Source organism: Leptodactylus fuscus, chromosome 10 (genome assembly GCF_031893055.1).
Source record: "Leptodactylus fuscus isolate aLepFus1 chromosome 10, aLepFus1.hap2, whole genome shotgun sequence".
Lineage (NCBI taxonomy): Eukaryota > Metazoa > Chordata > Amphibia > Anura > Leptodactylidae > Leptodactylus > Leptodactylus fuscus.
The window spans coordinates 37,685,602-37,711,912 of NC_134274.1; the positions used below are offsets into that span (position 1 = coordinate 37,685,602).

General features: G+C 43.9%; 2 protein-coding genes across 6 annotated transcripts in view; both read left to right on the plus strand.

Annotated features, from left to right (window-relative positions):
• The window catches only part of ZMIZ1 (zinc finger MIZ-type containing 1), a 203,037-nt gene extending 196,316 nt beyond the window's left edge, over nt 1-6,721 (plus strand). For 3 of the 5 annotated variants that reach the window (XM_075257928.1, XM_075257929.1, XM_075257931.1), the window contains 5 exons: nt 590-658; nt 1,288-1,535; nt 3,216-3,379; nt 3,565-3,804; nt 4,987-6,721. In XM_075257928.1, coding sequence (XP_075114029.1) covers nt 590-658; nt 1,288-1,535; nt 3,216-3,379; nt 3,565-3,804; nt 4,987-5,094 — 829 coding nt within the window. In that variant the 3' untranslated portion in view covers nt 5,095-6,721. The remainder of the gene's footprint in view (nt 1-589; nt 659-1,287; nt 1,536-3,215; nt 3,380-3,564; nt 3,805-4,986) is intronic. The other 2 variants (XM_075257930.1, XM_075257932.1) reach the window with 2 other exon arrangements.
• Nucleotides 6,722-18,111: 11,390 nt separating this feature from the next.
• PPIF (peptidylprolyl isomerase F) lies at nt 18,112-26,055 on the plus strand. Its single transcript, XM_075258309.1, has 6 exons — nt 18,112-18,294; nt 21,587-21,617; nt 22,423-22,511; nt 23,641-23,737; nt 24,720-24,795; nt 25,393-26,055. Exons 1-6 carry the CDS (start codon nt 18,115-18,117, stop codon nt 25,526-25,528), a joined length of 609 nt encoding a protein of 202 aa, XP_075114410.1. The 5' UTR covers nt 18,112-18,114; the 3' UTR covers nt 25,529-26,055.
• The last annotated feature ends 256 nt before the right edge of the window (nt 26,056-26,311 follow it).

A 26,311-nucleotide genomic window follows, 5' to 3' on the forward strand; every position in this document is an offset into this window, starting at 1 on the left:
ACAGGGTTAGTTGCACCTTAAGGTGGCCATACACATTAGACTTTAGACAGTTAGTAGACGGTTCTCAGCTAAGAAAAACCTGATGTGACTATATCCTTGTTTGTCTTATAATGGGTGGGGCGCTCCGTTCTCTGCACAAGGTGCCGCCTAATCTAAGGCAAGTCCAGGCCCATCCAATGTGAGGCCAGATTTTTAGCAAACATTTATAGTGAAATGGGCCTGGGCCTACAAAAATGACTAGCAGTCGGCAGCACGGTGGCTCAGTGGTTAGCACGGTAGTCCTGGGTTCAAATCCTGCCAAGGACAACATCTGCAAGGAGTTTGTAGGCTCTCCCCGTGTTTGCATGGATTTCCTCCCACACTCCAAATACATTCTGATAAGGAGAAAAAATGAATATAGTCGTACTTACCTACATTGGCGTACAGTAAGATAAAGGTATTGCACATGGGTAATTGTAATTTAAGCAAGTAAAATTGTATGTAATTGTAAATATATCAAAATCTGGAATTCCATTCCATGTGAGCTTTGGTGCTCAGTTTATATATTGTTTAGTTTTGAGTATAATACTTAATTTCTTGTCTTTTACAGTAAAACAGCCCTTTTGGAAGGCCTTGAAGTAGATCAGTACATGTGGGGTATCCTGAATGCAATACAGAAGTAAGTATAGTTACATAGTAGATGAGGTTGGATGAAGACATCAGTCCATCAAGTCCAACCTATAACCCTACAATCTCTACAGTGTTGATCCAGAGGAAGGCAAAAAAAAGCCCCATGAGGCTCATTCCAATTGCCCCATTTCAGGGGCAAAAATTCCTTCCCGACTCCCATCTGCCAGTCAGTATAGAAACCCTGGATCAACGTGTCCTTAAAATCTAGAGTCCATACTGTCTAGTGATTGTATAGATTTCTTTTTAGTAGACAAAGTCCTAGTTAGGAGAGAGATCTCTTTCCACTGCTCTCCGGGTGATTCAGAAGATTGTTTGTGCAGCTCAGTCCCATTCGAGTGAATGGCAATGAATCCCAGTACCATTGCTGTACCAGTGCTGTGGCTACTACTGGAGCACCACAGGCAGCTGATCGATGGGGGTGCCAAGTGTCAGACATCCACTCATTTGATATTTATTACCTAACTATAGCTCTTAGTATTACAGATGGGAATACTTTGATGAAGTGACCTGGAATACTACAAAGGATGAAATAAGTCTGACTACGCTAGACAGCAATCCACAGAACTTGCCAGTGTTTAGGTTGCTCTTCTATAACAGCGGTATTTTCTTATTCTTCAGCTCCGAATTTGAAGAAGTAACCATAGACCCCACTTGCAGCTGGAGGCCGGTACCTATCAAGTCAGAAATTCACATCAAGGATGATCCGGATGGCATGCCCTCTAAGAGGTTTAAGACTATGAGTCCCAGTCAGATGATCATGCCCAATGTAATGGAAATGATTGCGGCATTAGGACCTGGCCCGTCACCTTACCCATCACTACCACCTCCACCAGGGGGCGGTAACTCCAATGAATATGTTGGACAAGGTAAATCCTTATTAAAATTCTGACTTGTTATTATAGGCTGATAATAGAAACAAATCGTGTAGTATACACATCAGCCGTAGCTTTTATACCAGGCTCACTGATTATTGTGCTTTGGAAATGCAGAACAAACTCATTTGAAATTTACAGTTTTGCAAAGTTTTTCACTATGGGTTTTGGACATTTACATGTAAAATAAGTTTACAAAATCTGATTCACCAGTAAAACCAAACCTGAACCACTGACTGGTGAAGTGAATGACATTGGTTGTCTTATGGAAAGGAGTTATTGAAATTGTTGTATTGGAATCAGGAAAAAATGAGCAAGCATAAGGTTCTGAACAACTCTGACAACTAAGCCTGAGGAGGTCCAGAACAGGGGGTGTCCTGATACACAGCTCTTAAAGGGATCCTATCATTAAAATCACATTTTTTTTTCTCGATCACATTAAGGCTATACTTCTCCTACCTTTAGATGTCTTCTCCATGCCGCCTTTCGGTATATAATCCAGTGTTCGTCGATATGCAAATGAGTTCTCTCGCAGCACTGGGGACGGGCCCCAGCTCTCAATCAGCACTGGGGGCGTCCCCAATGCTGCGAGAGAACTTTCCAGTGCCACCTCCATCTTCTTCAGGAACGGCCTTTCCCTGCTTCTTCCGGAGCTGGGTTTAAACTTCTATGCATGCGCAGTCAGCTCTGCCGTCGGGACTTGGGCAGAGCTGATTGCACGTGTGCACGGCCATTCTTTTGTGGCCGCTTACCCCAGCTTACTGTGTAAGTGGCCACAAGAAAATGGCCGCTTACAGCAGGCGGGCATGCGCAGTCGGCTCTGCCTGAGGCCCGACAGAGCCGACTGCGCATGCGTAGAAGTTTGACCGCCAGCACTGGAAGAAGACACAGAATTGTAAGCTGCGATTTTCTTGTGGCTGGCGGGCATACGCAGTCTGCTTTGCCCAAGGGAGGCCTAGAAGTTTGAAGCAACCCCCGGAAGAAGATGCGAAGAAGACCCCTTTCCTGAAGAAGATGGAGGCAGCGCTGGAGAGATCTCTCGCAGCATTAGGGACGCCCCCAGTGCTGTTTGAGCGCTGGGGACCGCCCCCAGTGCTGCGAGATAACTCATTTGCATACAGACGAAAACCGGGATTTCTACCGAACGGCGGCCCGGAGAAAAAATCTAAAGGTAGGAGAAGATGGTCTTTCTTAAGGCTATTCCTACGTGTGATCAAGAAAAAATGTGATTTTAATGATAGGATCCCTTTAATAGCAAACAGGCATGGTCTATGGAAGAACAAAGGGCTGACGGCCAGTAGGGTCATTGGTTCACTGCTATCACCTTGTGATGCTCTTGCAGTGTTCTGCTGGGGATTCCTTGGATCCTGGCATTCATGTAGATTTTACTTTGAAACAAACCTTGGTACTGAACTAGTACACGCTTCCATGGCAGTGGTATTTCCTAATGGTAGTGGCCTCTGTCAGCAGGTTCTTGTATCCGTTCACACTGGACAAATTCTGCATCTTTTGTGAATGGCTAGTAAACAAATGCATGTGTATTCCAGGCTCCGTAATAGTTGGAGGTATAATTAGTATATTGTTGGGTGGTGTCCTGTCTAAATGGCTTTACTACTGGTGTAGACAATTATCTGTAAGTAGAGCAATAGCTTTATACATGTTCTTTACTTGTAGGAAATAATTACCAAGGCCATGGTAACTTCGACTTTCCCCACGGAGCACCTGGTGGGACATCTATGAACGATTTCATGCATGGGCCCCAGTTATCTCATCCACCGGACATGCCTGGTGGTATGTCATCGTTGGACAAACCTCTAAGCCACTCCATGCAGGACTCTGTAAGTGTTGTTGATGTGGATTATCATAAAATGAAATTTGTTGCTTTGATGTGATAGGTCGACCTCCATGTAATTAGGTTATTACTTGTGATATTGGGTCACTAGTTTAGCAATGGGCTGTCCTGATAGTGTGCTATGTTCTGTGCAATGCTGACATTGACTTTTTCTAATGGATTGTCCTGCAGATCCCTCATGTAGGAAATTCTGAGCAGCCTCATGGCTCCATGCCTCAGGGCTTACACCCGCCTCACCCAGGTAGCCAGCCTGGGCAGCCTTTACACCACGGTGGACCAGCACCTCAATCTCGACACCCACCACAAGCTGCCAACCATCCACATGGGGACATGGCCTTTAACCCTTCCTCTGTTTTAGAAGGTCAGCCTGGTGGACAAGGACCTCCAGATATGCCAGAGCCATCGCTGGATGTAAGTTCATGGAGAAACTGAATTAGTAACTACATTGGTTCACATATGAGTTTCTAAGTTAAGACAATGTACATACATGTTGCTACTGCTGCATTCCATTCTTACCCTTGGTTCACATCTGCGTTTGGTAATCTGTTCAGGGAGTCCGGTGAGAGCAAATCCTGTGGCAAGTACACGGACCCCATTATAGTCTATGGGGATCCATGTGCTTTCACTGCAAACCACTTGCAAATGTGTTCGGTAGTCCGGTCCCCATGCGCACTCCACCGAACGGATTACCGTCGCAGATGTGAACTACCCTGCCCAGAATATAGATGTTCTGAGCAAGACATTGAACCAGTAGAGGGAATACTTCAAAACTACAACCTTCTCACCATTGTGTCGAGGTGAACATGCAGTTTAAAGGGATCCTATCATTCACACACTATTTTTTCTAGGTACCACGTCAGAATAGCCTTAAGAAAGGCTATTTGTCTCCTACCTTTCATTGTCTTCTCCGTGCCGCTGTTCGCCTACAAACCCGGTTCTTGTCGGTATGCAAATTAGCGCTCTCGCAGCACTGGGGGCAGGACCCAGCGCTCAGACAGCACTGGGGGCGTCCCCAATGCTGCGAGAGAACTCTCTCCAGCGCCACCTCCATCTTCTTCAGCAGCGTCATCTTCAGCCTCTTCTTCTGGCGGTGGCTTGTAACTTCTAGGCCTCGAGCCTTGGGCAGAGCAGACTGCACATGTCCACGGGCCACGAAAAAATGGCCGCTTGCACAGTACAGGCCTAGAAGTTACAAGCCACCGCCAGAGGAAGAGGCTGAAGATGACACTGCTGAAGAAGATGGAGGCGGCGCTGGAGAGCGTTCTCTCGCAGCATTGGGGACGCCCCCAGTGCTGTCTGAGCGCTGGGGCCCACTTTCTTAAGGCTATTCTGTCATGGTACCTAAAAAAAAAATAGTGTGTGAATGATAGGATCCCTTTAAAGACACAGATAGAAATATCCTGTCAAGGACTGGCGCTGGTAACCTGAGTTTTTCACACTTCGTTGTTTTAACCCAAATAGCTCAGAGATTATTTCCTGACTGTTGTTTTTTTAATTTCCTTTTTTTTACAAGATGACAGTATGGCAGGTACAAGTGACATCAGTGTTATGGCAAAGCCTTCTATTAATATACTGAATTTATCTTTTCTACAGCTGCTTCCAGAGCTTACTAATCCAGATGAGCTTCTTTCCTACCTGGACCCTCCGGATCTACCAAACAACAGCAACGACGACCTTCTCTCACTGTTTGAGAACAACTAAACTCTGCAGCGGTTTCCCCATTCCCCAGTCCATAATACAGCCAGTCAGGACACACAAAGGCAGGCACAGATCTGGAAACTCCAGCCCTTATCCATTCTGTCTGCCTTCCCGGCCATCATGCCGCTGCATTTGCCTCAAACTTGATGCGCTTTTAAGTGACGCTGCTACAAGGCAACATGCAGCTTGGGGGGCCGCCTGTACATCTCTCACGTGGTGCTTCCTGGTTTTCCCATGCTGAGGTCGATAAATGGGAAACTTTGAAGACAAAGTCCTCGCTAGGCAGGTTAAGAGGTGGTGGAAATTAAACGCAAGAAGACGCATGACTCCTCTCGATGCCTAGTGCTACCCCCCTCCTTCCCACACCACCACCAGTCTCACACCAGCTGGAGATGAAGAACTTTACCATGAAATTGGGAGAAAGATGGAACAAACACACACCTGCACACAAAGCACAAGGTTCCTAAGCGGTGAGCATGGAGGGCAGACCTCTTGCTGACGCCCACACACAAGTGCTGACGTAAAGGACAGCCTCCTCAGAGGTCTCCTGCCTCTTTGATTTGACGCCAGAATAAATTTCCTCCGGGTTTTTAACGCAGCGTTTTTAATAATAATAAAAAAAAAATTTCCAGGCCCCCCTCCTAAATGCACAGACTAAAATCCCAACAGCATGAAAGCTAAAGGGGCGACACGACCTGCTATTCTATCCAGGAACTGGGCTGTCCACCAGGACTTTGTGTTATTTTTTCTCTTTTTGTTTTCAGCTGCGACAAGGGGCATTGATGTTGGTTTCATAAAGCAGCTTATGGCTTATGTTATTGTTTGTAATCATTTTTTGCTTAACCCAAGAAGACTGTTACACAATAACTGGCCTTTTTTTATCTGCCTGGTGATTTATTTTCATTTTAATATAAATCCACATAAAAAAAAAAAATAATAATGTGTGTTATTTGTGCAATCTTCTTTCCCGGACACCTCGTGGTCAAGGTACCTTCTAGAGGTGTGGGGGGTCTAAATGCATGAGTCTGACCCAGTTTCTGTGCTTCTGGTGTGTTAATGCTGCTTGCTTCTGTAAAACTGTTGTTATATTTGTACAGAAGTGCATGTGTGCCAATCGATGTAACTTAATTTGTCTTTGTTCACTTTTTTTTTTTTTTTCCACCGCTTTCCTCCTTTTTGCTGGCCCGCTGTATAAATAAAAGGGTATTCCGTCTCCTGCAGATCACCTTAGTATAAGAAGGCTTAAAGGAAGCCTCTTTGTAAGCGATTCCCTCCTTCTCGCTCCTTTTTTCGGTGTACCAGCTTTGCCATCTTTATGTCCTCTTCTTAATTTTTTTTTATTTTTATTTTTTTGCCTGTGTTGTGCTTGTACAGATGTGATTGACACACCAAACAATCCTATTTTGTCGAAAATTTCGTTTTTCCTTTTTTTTTTTTTTTTTTCTATCACCAAAGTTGTATTTTGTAAAATTTTTTAATTTAACAAAAAAAAAAAAAAAATGGAGAAAAAAAAGGTGGGGAGGGCAAAAGTGATCTTTTTTTTTTTTTTTTGTTTCCCTTTTAGCAGTTTGAAATTCCGGAACGTTACTTTGACTTTTTTTTGTGTGTGTGTCCTCATTGTGTAGAAATTTTAGGCTTTTATAAAAAAAAAAAAAAAATGCATCTCCACTTTTTTTTTTTTTAATTTTCTTTTTATTCTTTTTTTTTTATTATTATTATTATTTTCTAAATTCCGGTGTCTTAGTAGGGTAAGATGGCAGCACACCATGCTGTTCATATGCAATTTAAAATATTGTAAATATGTTCAAAAATTTTAGAAATATGTGTTGCTTAGTGACATGGTTTGTTCTCATGCAGGTTTTTTTTTTTTTTTTTTTTTTATATATATATATAATGCCAAGTCCACGTGACCCATCCCCCTCTCCTCCACCCTGTTCACCATGATTTTGCAGCTATACCTGCAGCGATATTATGTTTTTTTTTTCTCCAGAGATGTCTCTCCAGCTGCTGTGGAAGTGAAGGGGTTACTTTAACTTATAAGACTCTTATATTTATGAAGTTTGTAGAATTTACTTGTATCCAAGTAGGAAATGTGTAAAGGAACACTAAACACAGAAAATACTCAAAAATAATATTTCCTTCAATAATCTTCACCTTTCTTTTGGTTCTTTTTTTTACCAGTAAAGCTAAGAAATATGTAAAAAAAAAAAAATAATAATAATAATAATTGGCTGTATCATCACTGCTCATCAGTGTAACACAACTGGCTGGAGTGTCCTCAGTGTAAGACAACTGGCTGAAGCAGAAGTTTCCCTGCCCTCTTAAAGGGGCTTTATCAACAGAATTCTGCTTCATGAGCCCCACATATGCATGAATAGCCTTTAAAAAGGCTATTCAGGCACCGCTAATCTTATTTTATCCCCCTCCCCCCCCCCCCCCCCCGGTTTTAAAATAAAACCCTAAAAACTAATATGCAAATTATACTTATTGTGCATGCTAGGCGATCGTGCACTGTCTGACATAATCTTCTGGCACGCCTTCCTTTTCTTTCTTCTTCTTTTGGCGATGCCCTCCGGTCCTGGCTCTTCCCCAGCTTCATCGTACTCTTCTTCCAGCGGGATTGGTTAAAATCCGGCGCAGTAGCGCTCCCTCTGGAGCACTGCTGCGCAGGCTCCGGCGACATTTATCTCAATGGCAGTTCTCAATGGGATACCGAGCATGCTCAGTATGCTCAGTTCCCCTTAGAACTACGCTCGCAAACTGCCATTGAGAAAACTGGCACCGGAGCCTGCACAGTGCTACTGCGCACGCTCCGGATTTGAACCAATTCCGCCGGAAGAAGAGGACAATGAAGCCGGGGAAGAGCCAGGACTGGAGGGCCTCGCCGAAAGAAGAGGAAGGTGTGCCAGAAGATGATGTCAGACAGTGCAGGACCGCCCAGTGTGCACGATAAGTATAATCTGCATATTCGTTTTCAGGGTTTTATTTTAAAACGGGGGGAGGGGGGTTAAAATAACATTAGCCTTTTTAAAGACTATTCATGCATATGTGGGGCTCATACAGCATGATTTTGCTGATTTGCTTTAACTAAGCCCTGCCACCTTGGCAAAGATGGAGTAAATTAGCAGGAGATTAATACTTTGTTCTTGGTAGGATTTCATCAAGACTATTCCGTATCAGAATTGTGCAGTAAATTTGGCTGACTAGCAAAAGACTCTTGTCATTCATTTTCAGGTTTAGTGTTCCTTTAACCAAGTACCCGCTCTGCAATATGGCGGCGATTGGTAGAGTTCGGACGTGGGCTATCCAATTTGACCAGGAGTTACTCAAAAAATTAAAATAAAAACCTTTTTCCCCCCCCAACAGTATACGCAGCAGTACAAGCAGAAATTATACCTTAGGCAGCAGCGCTTTTTTTTTTTTTCGACTGGAAATTAGATAATCCGATCACTTTAAGGAGGGGGAAAAGGGATGATGGCATCGCCAGCTTAGGCTTAGCCCTTTGGGGTCTGGGCAGGGTTTAAAGGACTTCACGCACCCTATGTAAATAATGTATATGAGCAGTAGAGACATAAAACACAGACACATTCATTTTCCTGGGAATGTGCATTTGTTTGTTTTTTATTTTGCAAAAAAAAGTGGTTAGAAAAAATGTTTAAAAAAAAAAAATGTGTGTGTTTCCATATGGTGTGGAAATAATCCTATATTTGGGGGGGAGGGGGGTAAAACATGATGGGCTGGGTGCATTTTGTGTGAAATCACAACATTGTTTCCACTCCTGTAAAAAATACTTTGACCCTTTGTGAAAACAGATGACAATTTTTTTTGTTTTGTTTTTTTTTTGTTTTGTTATGTACATCTAATATTTTAGCTGACACGCATTAGTCCTGTGTATTTTAAGGTGCTACATGAGGTAAAAACACACACAGTGAAAAAAAAAATAGTGGATTATAGGGACATTACAATAAAAGATTGTAACCAAATTCTCTTTGTATAATTTTTGATATTCTGATCAGACGGGGGAAAATTAAAAAAAAAATAAATAAATGGTACAATCTAGAATAAAACATGCAAAAAGGGCCACTGTATTTTGTCTGTACATTGTATGTACAATTTAATCATTCATATTTGTATCCCCTTCAGTGCCAGAGCGAAGACGTCTCGCCTCCTCCCTCTGGCAGTGAAGGTCAAAAAATGTTCAAAAAATAACGTAATTGTGCTTTTTAGTCTTGCAAAACTGTATGTAGTTAGTTGTGTCCACCTTATATTTATCAAATAAATATGTACTCAGATGAAACCTGTACACTGTGTTAAGTTTTCATTTTATATTTAAAAAGTGCTGCCTATACGGTTTATATTTTGTTGACTATCTGTATGGCATCATTCCCCATTTATGTTATTTTTTTTGTTTGTTTTTTTCCCTTTTTTTAAAATAAAATTGAAGATTTCAAATTCGTTTGTAATTGCCATCACTCCAAAGTTCTGTCGGTTCTGTGATCTTTTTAGCATTAGCTTAAAGTGATTCTACCACTAAAACGCAGTTTTTTCTGCTTTAGACGTCGGAATAGCCTTTAGAAAGGCTATTCATCTCTTACCTTTAGACGTGGTCTCCACCACAAACAGCGATGGGGGTGTCCCCACTGCTGCCCTAGACCCTCTCTCCAGTGACGCCTTCTTCTTCACCTGCATCCTCCCCTTCTCTGTTGTCTTCCTCCGTCGGTTCTGATGCCTGTCTTGCGGCCTTGAAAATATGGCCACCGGTCGGCATGCGCAGTCAGCTTTACCAGTGTCTCGCTGGCAGAGCTGACTGCGCAGGCGTCAGAGCTGACGAAGAAGGAAGACGACAGACAAGGGGAGGATGCAGGTGAAGTAGGCGTCGCTGGAACGAGGCCATTTGAGCGATGGAGACCACGTCTAAAGGTAAGAGACGAATAGCCTTTCTAAAGGCTATTCCGACGTCTGAAGCAGAAAAAAGTGTTTTAGTGGTAGAATCCCTTTAAAGGGGTATTCCCATCTCGCTTATTCACCAACCAGCAGGCTGTGTGCTCTCTTCACTTCCTGGTTTTCTTGGCACATTGGTGGGTGGGGTTTCACTTGCTTTGATATCTGCTATGTTTGCAGATAGTAATGAGGGATTGGTTGTAAATGAATTTCCACTGTATGAATCTGATGTAGAGGCTGATGTAGCAGAGCTGGATTTGAGTCAGATTGTAATACATACAGAGGTAATGGACTCCCTATCTCAGCCCTTATCAGCCAAATTCAATTAAACCGACTGATAAGTGGAAGAGCAGGAGATAAGAGCTCAGAAATGTGGTCATAGGAATGCATGTAAACAATGAAGTGAATAAATTAAGATAGTGGCCAAACAAAGCCGTTTTTGATAAAGCAATGTATTTAGGAAAATCTTAAATCAACATAAACTAGCAGTATAGATAGGATCCTTGTGATGGGACAACCCAATACGTGGGGCCTTCACCTATCATAAGAGCACTTATCAGATCTCTATGACTGGATCACATGTATTATTGACTATGGAAGTTCCAAAAATTCTGAGTAATGTCCTTTTGCAGGCCTAGAATGATAAACTTGCAGCGCTCCTTTGCATTACCCTATTGGAAGCACAACGCTGTTTACATAGCGCTACCCATCACCCTGCATCTGTTATGTTCAGCAGTACAATTACACAGGCCGATTATTGTGAACGAACCTTCCTCTGAACGATTGTTCTCCATAATTGGTCTAATAACTGGGTCATCTAATAGCCCCCCCCCCCCCCCCCTAAGTGTTCTTGGCTATTTTACAAAGTCCCATAGAGTTGTATTATAAAAATACACCTGAACAAACACCCCAGCATCTAATTCTCAGGCTGGATCCCACACGTATGACAGCGCCAAGTGAGGTGACCCTGTAATAACTAATGGCCACTGGAGAATATAATAAGGATGCCAACTTTGTCCTGTTTTGGCTACGGAGAAATGATGCAGCTGGCCTGAATTTGTCATGGATTATCCATATGATGATCCTGATCTCCCCCAATGATATATCAGGTGTCCCCTGTACTCATTAGGTGGTTGGCAGAGGCCACTGAAATGGGCTGGTTTGGCCATTACACATTTAACGTGTACCAGCTTTAATGTCTCCCATGCTCCCATCATTACTGTCCTCATCCTGAGGACAATTGTACCCAGGGGAAACAGAGTATGTCTTAATGGTTCTCTGAACCAGCTGTTCTTTTAAGAAGGGGGTTGAAAGAACCTACTAGACATTGGACCTTGGACATTAGACCACCTTGGATCTTGTAGACCAAGTATCAGTTCTAGAATCTTCTTTCTAGCATTGGACACATTAGGTGGACCTAATAGACCCTCAAAGGATGATCTAACACGTATGTAATCTCTAGATACAGCAGCATTTAATAAGATATATTTCAGTTGTGGGAAATCTTGAAATGTAATCTGTCGAAGAAACCAATTGGAGTATGTGTCTTGTGCCCAAGGTCCTAAGCTGGTAACTGAAGCAGAGGCTGGTTATGGTCTAACTTGATCTTGATAGACATCTATCACTAGACAATGACTTATTGCACATAGCAGGTTTTGCTTTGGTTTTGTAGTGATCACTTTTCAGCTTGTTTGCTGTACTCTGCGGGTGTTCATCATCGTCATGAGGTAGTCTTATGGTGGTCTTCCCGAATGGATGATATGCACAGAGCAGAGAGCAATTTATAGTAGGGGACCACCTTAATGGCACCCTTGGGTGGTGCCAGCATCGAAATAAAAGCTCTTTTCACCAGAGATGCTGCTACTAACAACATACACTGAGATAAGTTTTCCCTGCATCAAAACTTCTCCCCTATCCAGAGTGTCCGACCTCTGGGACCCTGAACAATCCTGAAAATTAGTATATTCCAGAGTGTTCATTGAGCAGTAGTACACATAGGTGACCATTCCTTCTATGGGATTGAAGGGGCGCTGTATCTGTCAGTTCAATGAAAGAGAATGGGGTGATGTTCACACATTCATGATATCACTCATTCAGCAGGGAATTTGGGGAACCCTATTCTTGTAATTACGAAGGGTCCCGGTGATTGGAACTCATTGATCAGACTTCTCCCCATACCTTTGGGGATCAGTGAGAGCCCTAGTTTATAGACCTCTCGAAATAAACAACCTTCTGAGATTTCTCAATAACCTGCTGTATTGTCTGTTGTAACACTTTGTCAGCAGAACTGGCTATCCTGTTATCTAATGGACTTGGTAGCACATTCCTAAATCGCATGCATTTCCTAATAACATAATTACATGATGTGGACATGTGCGTGTGCTATATGTAATAGAGGTATTGTTATGTGCAGTCATAGCTTATAGGCTTTTACTGCCTGGAGGCGGCTGGCTCACACTTGTAAGGTATAGAAATGTAACATGTGATCTCTAGTCACTAATATCAGGAATGTACCGGCCTGGTGTCCTCAGTTACACGACACCACAATAAAACTTATTATTAGGAAGAAGGTCTAGTACTTCTCGCCATCTTAAGTGCGGCTCCTATTTCATCCATTCCATACAGAACTACTTGGAAGGCAGAGCTATAAATCATGGAGGCAAAGATGAACTCGTAACACAAGCAAAAGATCAATGTAACTTCTGTACAGATATAGTATAGTGCTGGGGTTTTGTTACTGTAGCGGTATACAACAGAATATTTCACACCATATTGTCAACCTGTGAGTGTTATAAATCAGAATGGACCGACACACAGTAATGTCATATAGTCATAGCCCACACCATGCTGAGCACAACTGAGCCTGTTACACCCAATGTACCCATTTCTTTATTAGATACTAGCATGGGCCCGCGACTTCGCCTGCGGGTTGGGTGTGGCGCTGAGCCGCTTCTATGTAGCAAATAACTGTTGGTTATGATGTGCCGCATGCCTTAGGAACACGGCCCCCCTTCTCCCCCATGGCCTGGCTATTTACCGCATGTCCACGGCCCCACTTTCCTCCGCGCACCTGGCCCCTTCCCCACCACACGCCCTGCCGCACCCACGCCCCACACCCCCTGCGGCGCACGATAACGGCCCCCGCCAGTTCAACACACACACACCCCGCTCCCCTTACAAGCTATATATGGAAACACTACCATTATATTTTGTCCCTATAAAGACCGATGATTAAGGAGTTAATTGGAAATTCCCCTATTCCTGTTTTAGTGCTGTATATTGGGATTGTCTACATGGTTTCTATACGTAGGCAAATATGTGGTTATGATGTAAGGAGACTGGGGTGAGCTTTATAGGTAATACTGGTGTATTTCTCTAAGAATCAGAAGACAAGACACGTCATAAGAGGGTGGGAGTATCGCAATGAAGTTCTGTAGGACTCCGGAAAAGATGTCAAGTTTCTTTCCTGCTCTTCCTGTTTATGGGGAGTGATGAAGATCATTTAGGTTACATGATGCATGAGTAAAACATATCCTAAATATAATTATTTCTCCAATCCCAGACGAGCTCTTCCTGTTCTGCGAGTGGTTACATACGCTCTGTGGTCACCAGGCTTCTATGAAGTTGCACTTTACTATTATTTCAGGTATTTAACCCCTGTCCTGCCACACTGGTGTCGGTCATAGTTTGGTGACGTCCACTTGTATATTGCCTTACATTAACATACTTGTATCTCCGATACATACGGGTCAGTATGTTACAGAGCAGGAGCAGCTCATTGCACTAAACCTCTACTATTTCTATGCCTAGTAGTCCGGTGGGTGATCTTAGTGACCGCTATCTCTGTATGACTTGTCTATACCCTCCTTGGCATCCACTGGATTGTCAACAACTATGGGTGACAAGAATTGAGGTTGAGGTCTCCATTAATTCACGCCATGTTTGTGGCACCCAGTAAGCTCAGCTGTATACACTAAAATAGATTTATCTGTATGATTGCCATTGACTTGCATTGTAATTGCATATCCTAAAGTGCAAGCTGTGCACCACAAATACCTGCAAGACCATTGCTTCAGCAGTTCACCTCTGTACAGGTCGCACAAGCATATAGAGGTGACGTACTCTTTTCTATTTCCCACATGCTCTGGTGCCCTGACACTGCCACAACCAATAAGTGTGCTAACCTTTCAGCACCTCTGCTGTCTTACAGGGAGACTCTTCTTCCCACATGCCCAGGATTCTGCTCTCTCCTTGCAGCGGTTGCACCTCTAGCAGCCAGCCTTTTGCTACCAACCTAGCCAACTAAGGCTATGTTCCATCTATTTGAACCTCCGGCACAGTTGAGATCCTGGACCAAAAATTCCAAGAGTCTGGGTCCCTTGAGATCCATTGTTGTCCATCATTTGACCGACCATTTTTCCATTTTTGTGGTTCTGCGGCAGATTTAAAGAACAAAAACACAGATGCAGGTGCAAGCGCAGCGTAATATCATCCAGGATCAACCACTGTAATAAATCTTCTGGCACATATGAGATCTATTAGTATAAGTTTACACTGGGCGGAAAAGGTTTCGGCGAGCTTTTGAACATACCCTTGCATTTTTTTCAAACATTGTTCGCAGCACTTGTTTTGGATGAACTTTGCTGCACACAGAGATAAGACAATGTTTAGTCAGACAAGGTAACGGTTCAGGATGAGTGTATATTAGAGATGAGCGAACAGCATTCGATCGAATATCAGGCTGTTTGAGATATTCAATTCCAATCAAATACCACATGGCAAACGCAGTAAAAATTCGTATCCCCTCCCTGGCGCTTTTTTTGCACCAATAACTGTGCAGGGGAGGTAGGACAGGAACTACGACAATGGAGGCATTGAAAAAAAATAGGAAAAAGCCATTGGCTGCCGAGATCAGGTGACCGTGGATTCATAAGAATAGTGGCCGCCATGTTCGTCTCATTTGCAGCTTGGAGAGATAGGGACAGAGATCTGCTGAGGGCTAGAGAGGGATTAGCTTCTGCTAGGCAGGAAAACATTCTGATACAACAGCTCTTTTCAGAGCTACACTGCAGGAACACTGTACACATACACTGAACCTGCCAATCAGGGTAGCAGCAAGACACGGGGGCGAGGACATGGACGAGGAAATCCAGCTGGGTATCCAGTCCACAGTACCTGAACTCCAATTATATACTTGAGAGGGGCAGCCAACAGTGCCACAATATCAAGTGGGGTGCAGGGTGTAGTGCTACCAGCACACAATTTACTTGTCCTCCTCCAACACAACCTTCACCGTAATTTAATACTTAAAAAAAAACCATTAATGTTTTAGGGCTCCCCCGAAGGGCCTGAAAATTAATGTTTTAGGGCTCCCCCCCACGGGCCTGAAATCTAATTTTTTAGGGGTCACCCAAAGGGCCAAACACTCTGCTGCTTACAAGGCTCAACTAGAATTTACGGGCCTAAAACTCGTTGTTTGTTACTCATACCATTCCTGAACAATTTTGCATCATGGCAGGGCACATTGTGTCGCTGAAAGAAGCCACTGCCATTAGGGAATACCGCTGCTATGAAGAAGGACTCTGAGTCTGTACAATGTAGGTAGTAAATGTCAAAGTGACATGGACCTAAAATGTCCAAGCAGATCACTGCTCAGAGCCTCGATTACACATTTTAGGTACTTTCAATAGAGTACAGGACCTAGTGTTTACCCTCATGTAGATCAGAGAGCTTTAGGCGTCCATTACCCTCTCTTTGGTCCTTCACTGGACCATTTTGGTAGGTCCTAACCTCTGCGTCCTGTTGTCACGAGACAATCAATGTTATCTACTTCACCGATCAGAGGTTTTAATGTTATGTCTGCACTGCTTCTGTCATATGCCGGCCCTGTATTGCAGCCTGTATTATAGCTCATCCTCCACTATACATCTTCTCTTTATATACCGCTTTTCAGAGTAATATGGAATATACTAACTCATGTAGGATTCTGCTCAGCCCTATAGGGATATGCTTGTTGACAAGCCGATGGCTGGTCTCACTAGTCGTCACCAGAAGGCTGAAGTTAGCGCTGGACTACTCTACATGGTGTAACTCAGAATCCATACAAGTAAATTGACTAATTATTGGTGTCTGTTCACGATTCCTACAAAGGAGGTCCCTAAGTCTGGTTTGTGAATGGCGCAGTAGTGCGCAGGCAGGACCAGGGCTCCATATTGTGCGATTAACGGAAATAGGCTCAATGTCGTGATAGAGATATACAGAATGTACTTGGTCTATTTTTGAAGCACATAAGACTATGTGACAGACCATAAAGCAATGCAGCACTGTATCTGACTGCGATGACGACTGATGTATTATGACAGAATGTTGTGTACAATGTGTCATACGTCTGCACAATATGACTCCCTATGACACAATGTTATGTCTTGTAGTGTGTGGAGTGCACAGTGTTATACTGTAAGGTGACAGTACCAGAGCCTGTACTGCCTGTTTTGTAACTTATCACTACAATCTTGTGCATGTGACAAAGTCTTAGTAGCCCACGGAGTAGTCACATAGGAACCTCATAGCCATATACAGACCAATCATCTTAGATCCTGAGACATATGGTCACTATGATTTTTTAGGTTGGGATCAGTGGCGTAACTACCGCCATAGCAGTGGAGGCAGCTGCCACAGGGCCCGGGACATTAGGGGCTGCGTTTTTTTTTTCTTAATAGGCCGTTACCAGCTAGAGTTACTCCAGCCGGTAACAGGCCCTATTTACTTACCAATCCTGGCAGGGCCGGGATCGGTGACACGGCGGGCCCCACAAACACTATCATTATACTTGGGGGTCTTTTCAGACTCTGGTCGCAGGACTGCCAGTCTCATTTAAGTCGCCTGACTAAAAACACAGGTTGCAGGTCGGTCCTAGTTGGCCATGACATGCACTGTAGTCTTATGGGAAAAGCACATGAAACGTAGGACCAGAAACATAACTAAGGGGGGGTGGTGGCAAATCCAGACCACCCCATGTGTGTGTGCCGAGGGGAAAAAGAGTCCATAGCAGAAGGCACTGAGAACATCCCAATGGCTTCCATCACCCTTTGATTTCGTTGGGGGATTCTGTTGCTAAGTCATGGAGCAGGCGAGGACCTGATCTATAACCAATGGGCCCCCATCGGAAGAGCCTCGGCCTGCGCCCCCATTGTGTACCTGAGGCCTTAAGGGTTCATTCACACGGGGCAAGAGGGGGTGGATTTTGGCGCTGAATCCAGGTCAGACTCCGCCCCCTCACAATGGAGGTCTATGTAGACCGCTAGCTTACTTTTTTCCGTGAGTGGCGAGCTGCCCTTTCTTCAGGCGAATTCCGTGGCTGATTCAGCCCCGGCGTCCGCCTCGTGGCAGCACCCTCCGGACTAGTCTCATTCATTTGGGCCTACACCGGAGCGGAAAGCCGTGCCTGTCGGAAGCCATGACTGTCGTATTTTGGCCCTATTCTGACATGGCTAGTCCCGTGTCAAAATCAGGACCAAAACATGCCCCCCTTGCCCCGTGTGAACTAGCCCTAATGGAGCCATGAGGTTCTATGGGGATGGCTATTTTACCACACGGACTCTGCCGCCAATCCCACGTGGGAAAGCGCCATAATACACGCGGTATCCGCGCCATTTTCTCCACATGAATGGCCCCTAGAAGGCTTGTACAATGTATTGGTGCCTATAAATTCATATTATTGCCTCTGCCTAATCTTACAGGTTTGGATTGGCGGCTCAGACTACATAAGTATATGGACTTTATGTGACATTGCGACCGGCGTGTTGCCTCAGCCATTATCCCCTCCATTCTTGTAGTCACTGGTGATGATAACACTCCTATGCTATGTACTATTGCAGTGCACTGCTTCCACCAGATGACAGGACGTGCTGTCTGCCGAGCACATTACATTCGCACGTTTCAAGTCTGTTGGCCATTACAGTGTCAGCATTCCTGTCACCCTCGTGTGTGTGTCCTGCAGTCCCGCGGCTGGCCGCTGGTGTCGCTGTACGCACAGTATATATTTCCCGCCGGCTTGGCCTTCCACATCACATTGCCTGCACCATGTTGTCCTGCACTAGTAGATTCCTGCTGAGGAGCTGCCGGCCTGGAGGAGCCGGGGCACTCATCGCTATCAGGTCCTCTAGCGATGCTGCCAGTGGCCGGGGCGCTTGTAAAGACAACCCGCTGGTGTATATGGATGTAGTTGCAGACAACCAGCCACTTGGACGAATTGTTCTAGAGGTAAGCGTCTCTATGGTCGCTGTCCAGGGTGGTCCTGGCGCGCCTGTCAGTTCTCGTAGTGTCCCGATCAGCCTGGACTCATCAATGGAGTATATTCTCTATGGAGGGTCACCTGCAGCGGCCTCTAGGGTTAGCTGCTGACATTGCAGGTTATGTCACGTGCAGCGAGGATCTTCTCTAGCGCCCCCTATGTGCTGCAGTGCTAGGAATGACCTGTTGCCCTTGGCCAGTGTGCATGAAGTGCTTCATTTTACTTTTGTTTTCACTTTTGCTTCTTATATTTATATTTTAGTGATACTGTAATGCTTATGTGTATATACAGAAACATTGCATGTTATTTTTAGATAAACATGGCTGCTTTACAGTTTGTGGGACTGTAAATCTTTGTTATTCCCTTGAATGGGGCTGAGCTGCAGTATCGGACACGAGCCCTGGACTGGTGTGGACAATCTATACTTTTCTGACCACGCTAGGTTTCCACATGTGCTTGGGTTTCTGTTCTTCAGGTCTGCTTGGGGACCCAAAGATGAAGTGAGACTAGTGTGAGATCTCCATGACGTGTGATGTGCTGCAATGTCTCAGAATCCCCCTGAATAATCCAGATTGGGGAGTTGAACTTTAGGAGTATCTCCCCTCACCAGGTATTACATGGCCAGTCCGTTATTTGGCTTGCTGTGGAATCTGCAGTATGGTTGGGGTGCCAGGAATGGAGATCAGATTATTGATCTCTTATGGGGCCATTCTTGTAACCCTGATCACTAGTTCAGAAATTGAATTCCAGGACTTGACTCAAGGGAAGTGGAATTGGGACGTATTATCACCTCAGCTCTTGTCAATACTGGATTAAAGGGGTCCTCCCACAAGCCACAGATGTGCCAGATTTATTTATGGCATGAACCATAACTTGAGCGCCTAAAATAACTTGGCTCATCTGCTTGCTGGTCTGATTCAGACAGTAGTTATAAACCCCCTCCGTTCCATGTGAGCACTAGTAGTTTTATGTCAAGGTCGTCATGTCGGCTGTGATGTTCTTGCGACATTTGTCCATATTGGCAGATGACCTTAGTCCCAGTCCAGCCTTGAAAACTGATCTCTAACCAAGCGGTCATATTTGCTGATAGGAGCCGCCTTATTCCATGTCGCTTTGTGTACTCTGCGGCCTCTTACTTATTGCTTTGTGTACTCTCCAGCATGTTCTTTTACAATACGTCTTTGTGGTTTAGGGGACTTGATGAAATCCCCAAATATACAGGTTTTGTAAGGTTGCTGGATGTCTCAGGACTCTTCTAGAACCCCTTTCTCTAAATATTTGTCACGTACATGTTATTGACTTGTGTATGTAGCGATGATGTAATGATAGACATAGTTTCGTTAGTCTGTTAGGTCACCATCATTATGAAACTACGTGAACCATCCCATAACATAAACTGTATGTAATGGGGACGTGTATAGGATGAATGTGTAGCAGACTTATGTGATGGGCTAAAGTGGATTCAGGATTGAGCAGAGACCAAAGTCTTGTAAGGTCAATAGTGTTGTCCTTGTACACAGAGAGAAAAAATATCCTAAATGTCGTCAGCACCTGCTTTGCTCTACTTGTTTTTGGGAAAATGGTGTAGAAACTAGTTAGGATCCCATTGCATCTTTTATATAGGTTGTTAGGGCGCGGGGTAGCAAGTCTGTCTAGTTACGTAGCAGTACAGTTGCTTGGTATGAATCACAAAAATTTGCTATAAAGTATTTTAGGAAAGTTAGTTTATATTCTCTGAAACTATCCGCATGCCTTCAATTGGATAAATAGACTCTTGGCTAATGGTTATTCCTCCTGACTCCAACCCCATAGACATGCACACTTGGCTCAGCCAGCAATGCTATTGTCTTCGAGGTGCAGGAGGTAAGCTACGACCGAAACCCTGGCAGAGATTTTAACCAGGAAAACAAGGGACTGCGCATAATAAAAACTGCCATACCCAAACCTTCCTTTCCCCGACATCTTCTGTTGAAGTAGAGAGGACCAATTCTGATGAAATTTATGGGTCTGACTTCTTGTGTTTCCATCCAAATTCCCATACGCACCAGTAGTTCAGAACTTTTTGATGGGCTGTGATGTATGGGCCAGATTTACTAATGCTGACTGGTTAATAGAGAATTAGACTATACAGCCCTAAACTGCACCAGATGTATTTCAATGGCTGATGATAAATCTGGTACATCCTAAGGCGATGTGCATGCAAACCTATGCATATGTGGGGCCCATGGTTATAGTACACACAGTATTATGGATGATATGTGTGCCTCCAGGGGCCCAATAATTTACTTCGCTGAGCTGGGGCTGCAAAAAAGACAAATCTAAGACTTGTCCTTAGTTTTAACCCCGGGTTCACATGATGGGTGCATGAGACGCTTGGTTTGCTTTGGTTACTCTTTTAGGATTCGGAAACCTGACTTCTACTGTCCTGTGCGGTCTAACCTGTTTGGTTCACACCTTTATCCAGATAAGTCTGGCTATCTTAGTCATCAATGCTTCTGCTTTAGAGAAATGCCAACTTCGTGGCAGATGGCACACGATCCCCTGTATTATGGAGACGGCGCACGATCCCCTGTAGTATGGAGACGGCGCACGATCCCCTGTATTATGGAGACGGCACACGATCCCCCTGTATTATGGAGACGGCACACGATCCCCTGCTTTATGGAGAGCTCAGCTGGAGGATCCTATTGTCTGTCACTAGTTCTTCCTCTTTCTTCGGGACACTTGGATGTCGGGGAAGATAGTAACTTCCAGACCGCCATGTAATGTGCACGGCCAGCCTAATTGTTTTATGGGTATGATAAATAACTTTATCAGACCTGTGATATGCCTTTCCACTGAAAGCCTCAGGGCTGCTGCAAGTTCTCTGGAAGGACTAGGCAAGTCCTGGTTGCTTTTATGTTGCTACTGATAATGGTTTCTTCTGCTGAGAGTATACACAGCGTGTGCCGCTAGTAAAGTGTATGCTGAGGTTACTGTGCATGTCATACTGTGAGTGTCACCTGCTGTTCCCAGGTTTAGGTAAGACAGAGGCCCCGAGACTCTCGGGCCTATCATGTTCTGGCTTGTAGCTACATTTTATTTTTATCTGCTATAAGAGCTCAAAACCAGGAAGAAAGAAGCATGTACGTGTGCGGCTCCTATCTGCTACAGCCACATGCAGGGCATTGTATCTGAGCTGTACGTCAGACATAATAACTTCCTATTACATAATTCCTTTCTTTGCCCATTTAATTCTTGTATATCTTTGTTTTCTTCCAGTTGAAAGCTGATGTGGTGCCAAAAACTGCTGGTAAGTTTGATCTGGGATGTAATAAAACCCTTATTTGTGTGATATTGAAACACAATAGCTTTAAATCCGATTTTGTTTAGGCCACAAGCCTTGTCTCATGGTAGACTCTCTCAGTGGGAGTCATTATGGTAACTCTATAGTCGCCATCTATGATCCGCTTATCACTCCAGACCCCAAGTCCCTGTGCAGTAAACTTTCCTCTATGCTGCCTGTATTCCCTATTAGAGTAAGTTCACACAGAGTTTTTTGATCCAGAACCTCAGGTGGAGGCTGCCTCAGGTTCCGGACCAAAATACGGGTAGCTGCGACTGGATGTCAGTGCAGGGCATCGGTATCCAGTCATGCACTCCGCTCCGGATTAGGCCCAATGAATGGGCCTAGTTGGGAAGAGGGGGTGTCTTCAGGCTGAATCGCGAGGCGAATCCGCCTGAAGAATGAGCATGTCGCTTCCGGCTCACGGAAAAAAGATCTGACCGGCTCCCATTGATTTCAATGGGAGCTGTCTTTTTTTTGGTCAGTATTTTGAGGCGCATGTTTAACTCGCCTTTAAGGGTGCATTCACACTACGGAATGCCAGCGTGTATCAGAGCCGTACACGCCGGCGTTACAGCAGGGCTGCCGGACACTTCCCATTCATTTCTATGGGAGCCGGCATGCGAGCGCTCCCCATAGAAATGAATGGAAAAAAGCAGTCCTAAGATCCTATTTCGGGCCATGTAATGTTTATATTGGGGGATAGTAAAGGGATGGTGGAGTTTTTTGTTTGCCTAAAATTGAAACTAAGATCTTTCCTTGTATTTCCTAGAAAACTTCCGCGCTCTTTGCACTGGTGAGAAGGGCTTTGGCTATAAAGGGTCCTCTTTTCACAGAGTGATTCCAGACTTCATGTGCCAGGTATGTAATCCATTGTAGTCTTCACATCATAGGTAGGTCTGGTGTAATGTACATAATCCTCTTTTCAGTTGCAGAGACTTAAGATGTGTTATTCGCCTTTTGTTGGATTCCTTTGTCTACTTACTTGTGAATAGAGATGAGCGAGTAGGAATTTGATCAAATACTACGGTATTCGAAATACTCGTACTCTAACTAATACCACTCGGTAGTCTCAGTAAAAATTTGATTCAGAACCAGCGTTGATTGTGTATAGCATTTGGCCAATTAACGCTTGTTCTGCAGCACAAGTAAAAGCAAAGCAGAAGGAGTTCGGGCCCACATACAGAGAAAGAAATGTACATAGCAGGAGACGGCGCGGGGAGAATGATAGACCCGCAGGATAGTATTTTACCTTTGAGTAGCAATCCCCAGTATCCCTCCTGCAGAACCAGCGTTGATTGGGTGAATGCTATACAGTGTATAGCATTCGGCCAATCAGCACCGATTCTGCAGGAGACTTGTCTTTGACGAGGCGGAGTCTAAGATCGGACCACAATGAAGACTGTATATTTAACATTAGAACATTCTTCATTGTGGTCCGATCTTAGACTCCGCCTCGTCAAAGATGAGCCTCCTGCAGAACCAGCGCTGATTGGCCGAATGCTGTACACTGTATAACATTCAGCCAATCAACGCTGGTTCTGCAGGAGTGATGCTGGGGATTGCTACTCAAAGGTAAAATATTTGATCGAATATTGAGGACTACTCGACTATTCGAATCTTGAGTATTTCACTACTCGCTCATCTCTACTTGTGAACACTTATTAAAGAGTCTGTCAGCAATGAACTATGTATAAACCTGATCCTAGTATTCCGTACAGGTGGGTCTATAGTTCTAGATGTGCCTCTGTTTGGTTTGGAGCTCCATTTTCATGTAACTTGTATGTGCTGAGACCAAAGCTAAGGCACAACCCATATATAATATATATATATATAATTATCATACATTATCATATGATATGATTTTTTTATTTTTTTTGTTTGGTTTTCGGCTGTAGTTGTAATTACCTGTTCACTGTTACATTGTCAGTTACATTTATAGATGTGACATAAATCTCATAGCATCACACTGTGTGTTGTCTTTGTACAGGGTGGCGACTTCACTAATAATAATGGTACTGGGGGCAAATCCATTTACGGCAGCCGCTTTTCTGATGAGAACTTCACTCTAAAACATACCGGACCAGGCAAGTATTCTCCAGCGGCCAGAGACGAGCGATGTTACTCATCGTACCTTCTTTGTATAAAATCTTGGGGCAGATTTACCGGATGATAAATTTGGTGCATCGAGACTCTATTTTTCCACACATTAGGCAAAATTCATGACGTCTGCTACAAAACCTAATTCTATGATTTTTGGCACCATCCTCCAATAAATTACAGGTTACCCCGGCACCCTAAACACGGACGTTCTTCTGCACACGATTTTTGGCATAAAAATAGTTACAAATCTGCGAGCCATCACGATGATGAAGAATTTTGCTGGATTAGCCGGCCTTTGTGCTACACAAATTATTTTAGTCAAGGTTAGACCTTGCAATGGTGGTCCGGGAGAAACCTGCAGGGTCAGGTGTATGTCAGTAGATGCAAAATATTCATAGCAAGCTGTTATATCTATTATTATCACACCACATGCTTGTGGGTTTTCTCTGTTAATATTGTTGGAGGCCACATGTGACATTGTACACTTATTATTACTACTTAGACTATTATGAATGTGTCAGTGTCATGTGTTTGCTTATTTTTTTTTTGTATTTCACCATATGCCAATATGAATTCTGGTGCATTTTGATTAGAAAACGTCCCCAAATGTATGTCCATTACTTTTAGTGGGAACACTATGGCACCGGTATGACAAATAGCTCAAAACTGCTACCATAGCTTAGTAAAACTGTGACCATGTACTAAGGGCCCTACGCTAGATGTGGTGGCAGTATTGTGGTTCACTTATACAATACACATGAGTTAGGATTTCATTACGCCATCCAAATAGGAACAACAGGGGGGGTGGTATAATCTGGATTTTCGCATCTGCAGTATAGTTGTTCTGTTGTAGAAATGCTGTAAATGAATTAGTTCTGCAGCAGTATCCGTGCAGGTAAATCTCTGCTACATCTGGACATGACACCTAATTGTAATGAAGGTTGTGTTTTTATCCCCTGTATACAGGTATCCTCTCGATGGCTAATGCCGGGCCAAATACCAATGGTTCTCAGTTCTTTATCTGCACAGCAAGAACTGAATGGTAAGTATAATTTTTTTTCATATCTATCAGTGTTTATAAGGGTGCAATGTTGTGTAACCTGTTTACCGATTATAAAATCCTTCTTCCCACATTTTATTTCACCCCCTAGTGGAATAAATCTGTTAGGGTAAGTTCACACAGGGTTTTTTTGGGTCCGGAACCTAAAGCGGAGGCCGCCTCAGGTTCCGGTCCAAAATACAGGAAGCCGCGACTTAATGCCGATGCACTGCTTCGGCATCCAGCCACGCACTCTGCCCCGGCTTAGGCCCAATGAATGGTCCTAGTCTGGAGGAGGGAGTGTCTTCAGGCCGAATCACGAGGCGACACAGCCTAGAGAATGAGCACCTCGCTTCTTGTTCCGGCTCCCGGAAAAAAGAACTGACTGGCTCCTATTGATTTCAATGGGAGCCGTCTTTTTGGTCAGGATTTTGAGGCGGATACAGCTTCAAAATCCTGACCAAGCAACTTTTGTAACTCCAGTAGAGGGTGTCACCTACTCTCTGACACTCGACTGATGACACAGTGTGTAATAAATGAGTCTTCAATCTCTATAAATGTCGTCCTACTTTAATACACCTCCTGTCTCTGTCCTTCCAGGCTTGATGGCAAACACGTGGTATTCGGACAGGTTAAAGATGGTTATGAGGTCGTAAAGAAAATGGAAGCGCTCGGTACCAAGAACGGACGTCCTAGCAAGAAAATAGTCATAGCAAACTGCGGAGAACTAAATTAAGGATCTCTACTCCCCCTTTTATAGGGGTCAATTGGTAGCTGTGAATTTCTGGAAACCTGATAAACTTGCAATGTGAATTCTGTTCGTAAAAGTTAAAGGGGGTAATTCTGTAAAACTAAAAACTTGATGCTGCGTCACCTCAGTGAGCCTGTAAGATGTCCTATTCCTATTGGCAATGTGGCTAGTAGGATTAAGAATGTGAAGTCTGGTCTACTGGATTTTATATTAGATTATATATAGAAAGAAATATATTAAATAATGAGGGACATTTGGATTTCCTCCTTGTCTCACTGATGTGCTCACCAGTTTATCTGTGAAGTGCTCAATTTCAGACAATACACTTGGGCGATTCTATTACTGGTATGGGTTTAACGTTTTAAGTTGTTTGCTGTAGGTTTACTGTTGTCTCTACAGGGTGTCACTGGCTAGATTTCCCTTACATTTCTATTACATACTTCTGTTTCTAGGATATGCCCTGGCAGGTAGTGAAATACTGCTGAAATAATACTACTAATAGATTTACAAGGAGACAGGACCAATGGTTTAGGTTTGGGCTGGAAGTAGAGGTACATGTGGGTCCTTATTACAAACTAAGGTGCCCCTATGGGCATGGGCTGTGTGCATGGCTCTAAGGGTAAGTTCACACGAAGATTTTTGGTCAGGGTTTTGAGGTTGTATCCGCCTCAAAATCCTGACCAAAAAGATGGCTCCCATTGAAATCAAAGGGAGCCGCTCAGGAGTTTTGTTTTTTTTTTTGTTTTTTTTTCCAGGAGCAGTTTCTTC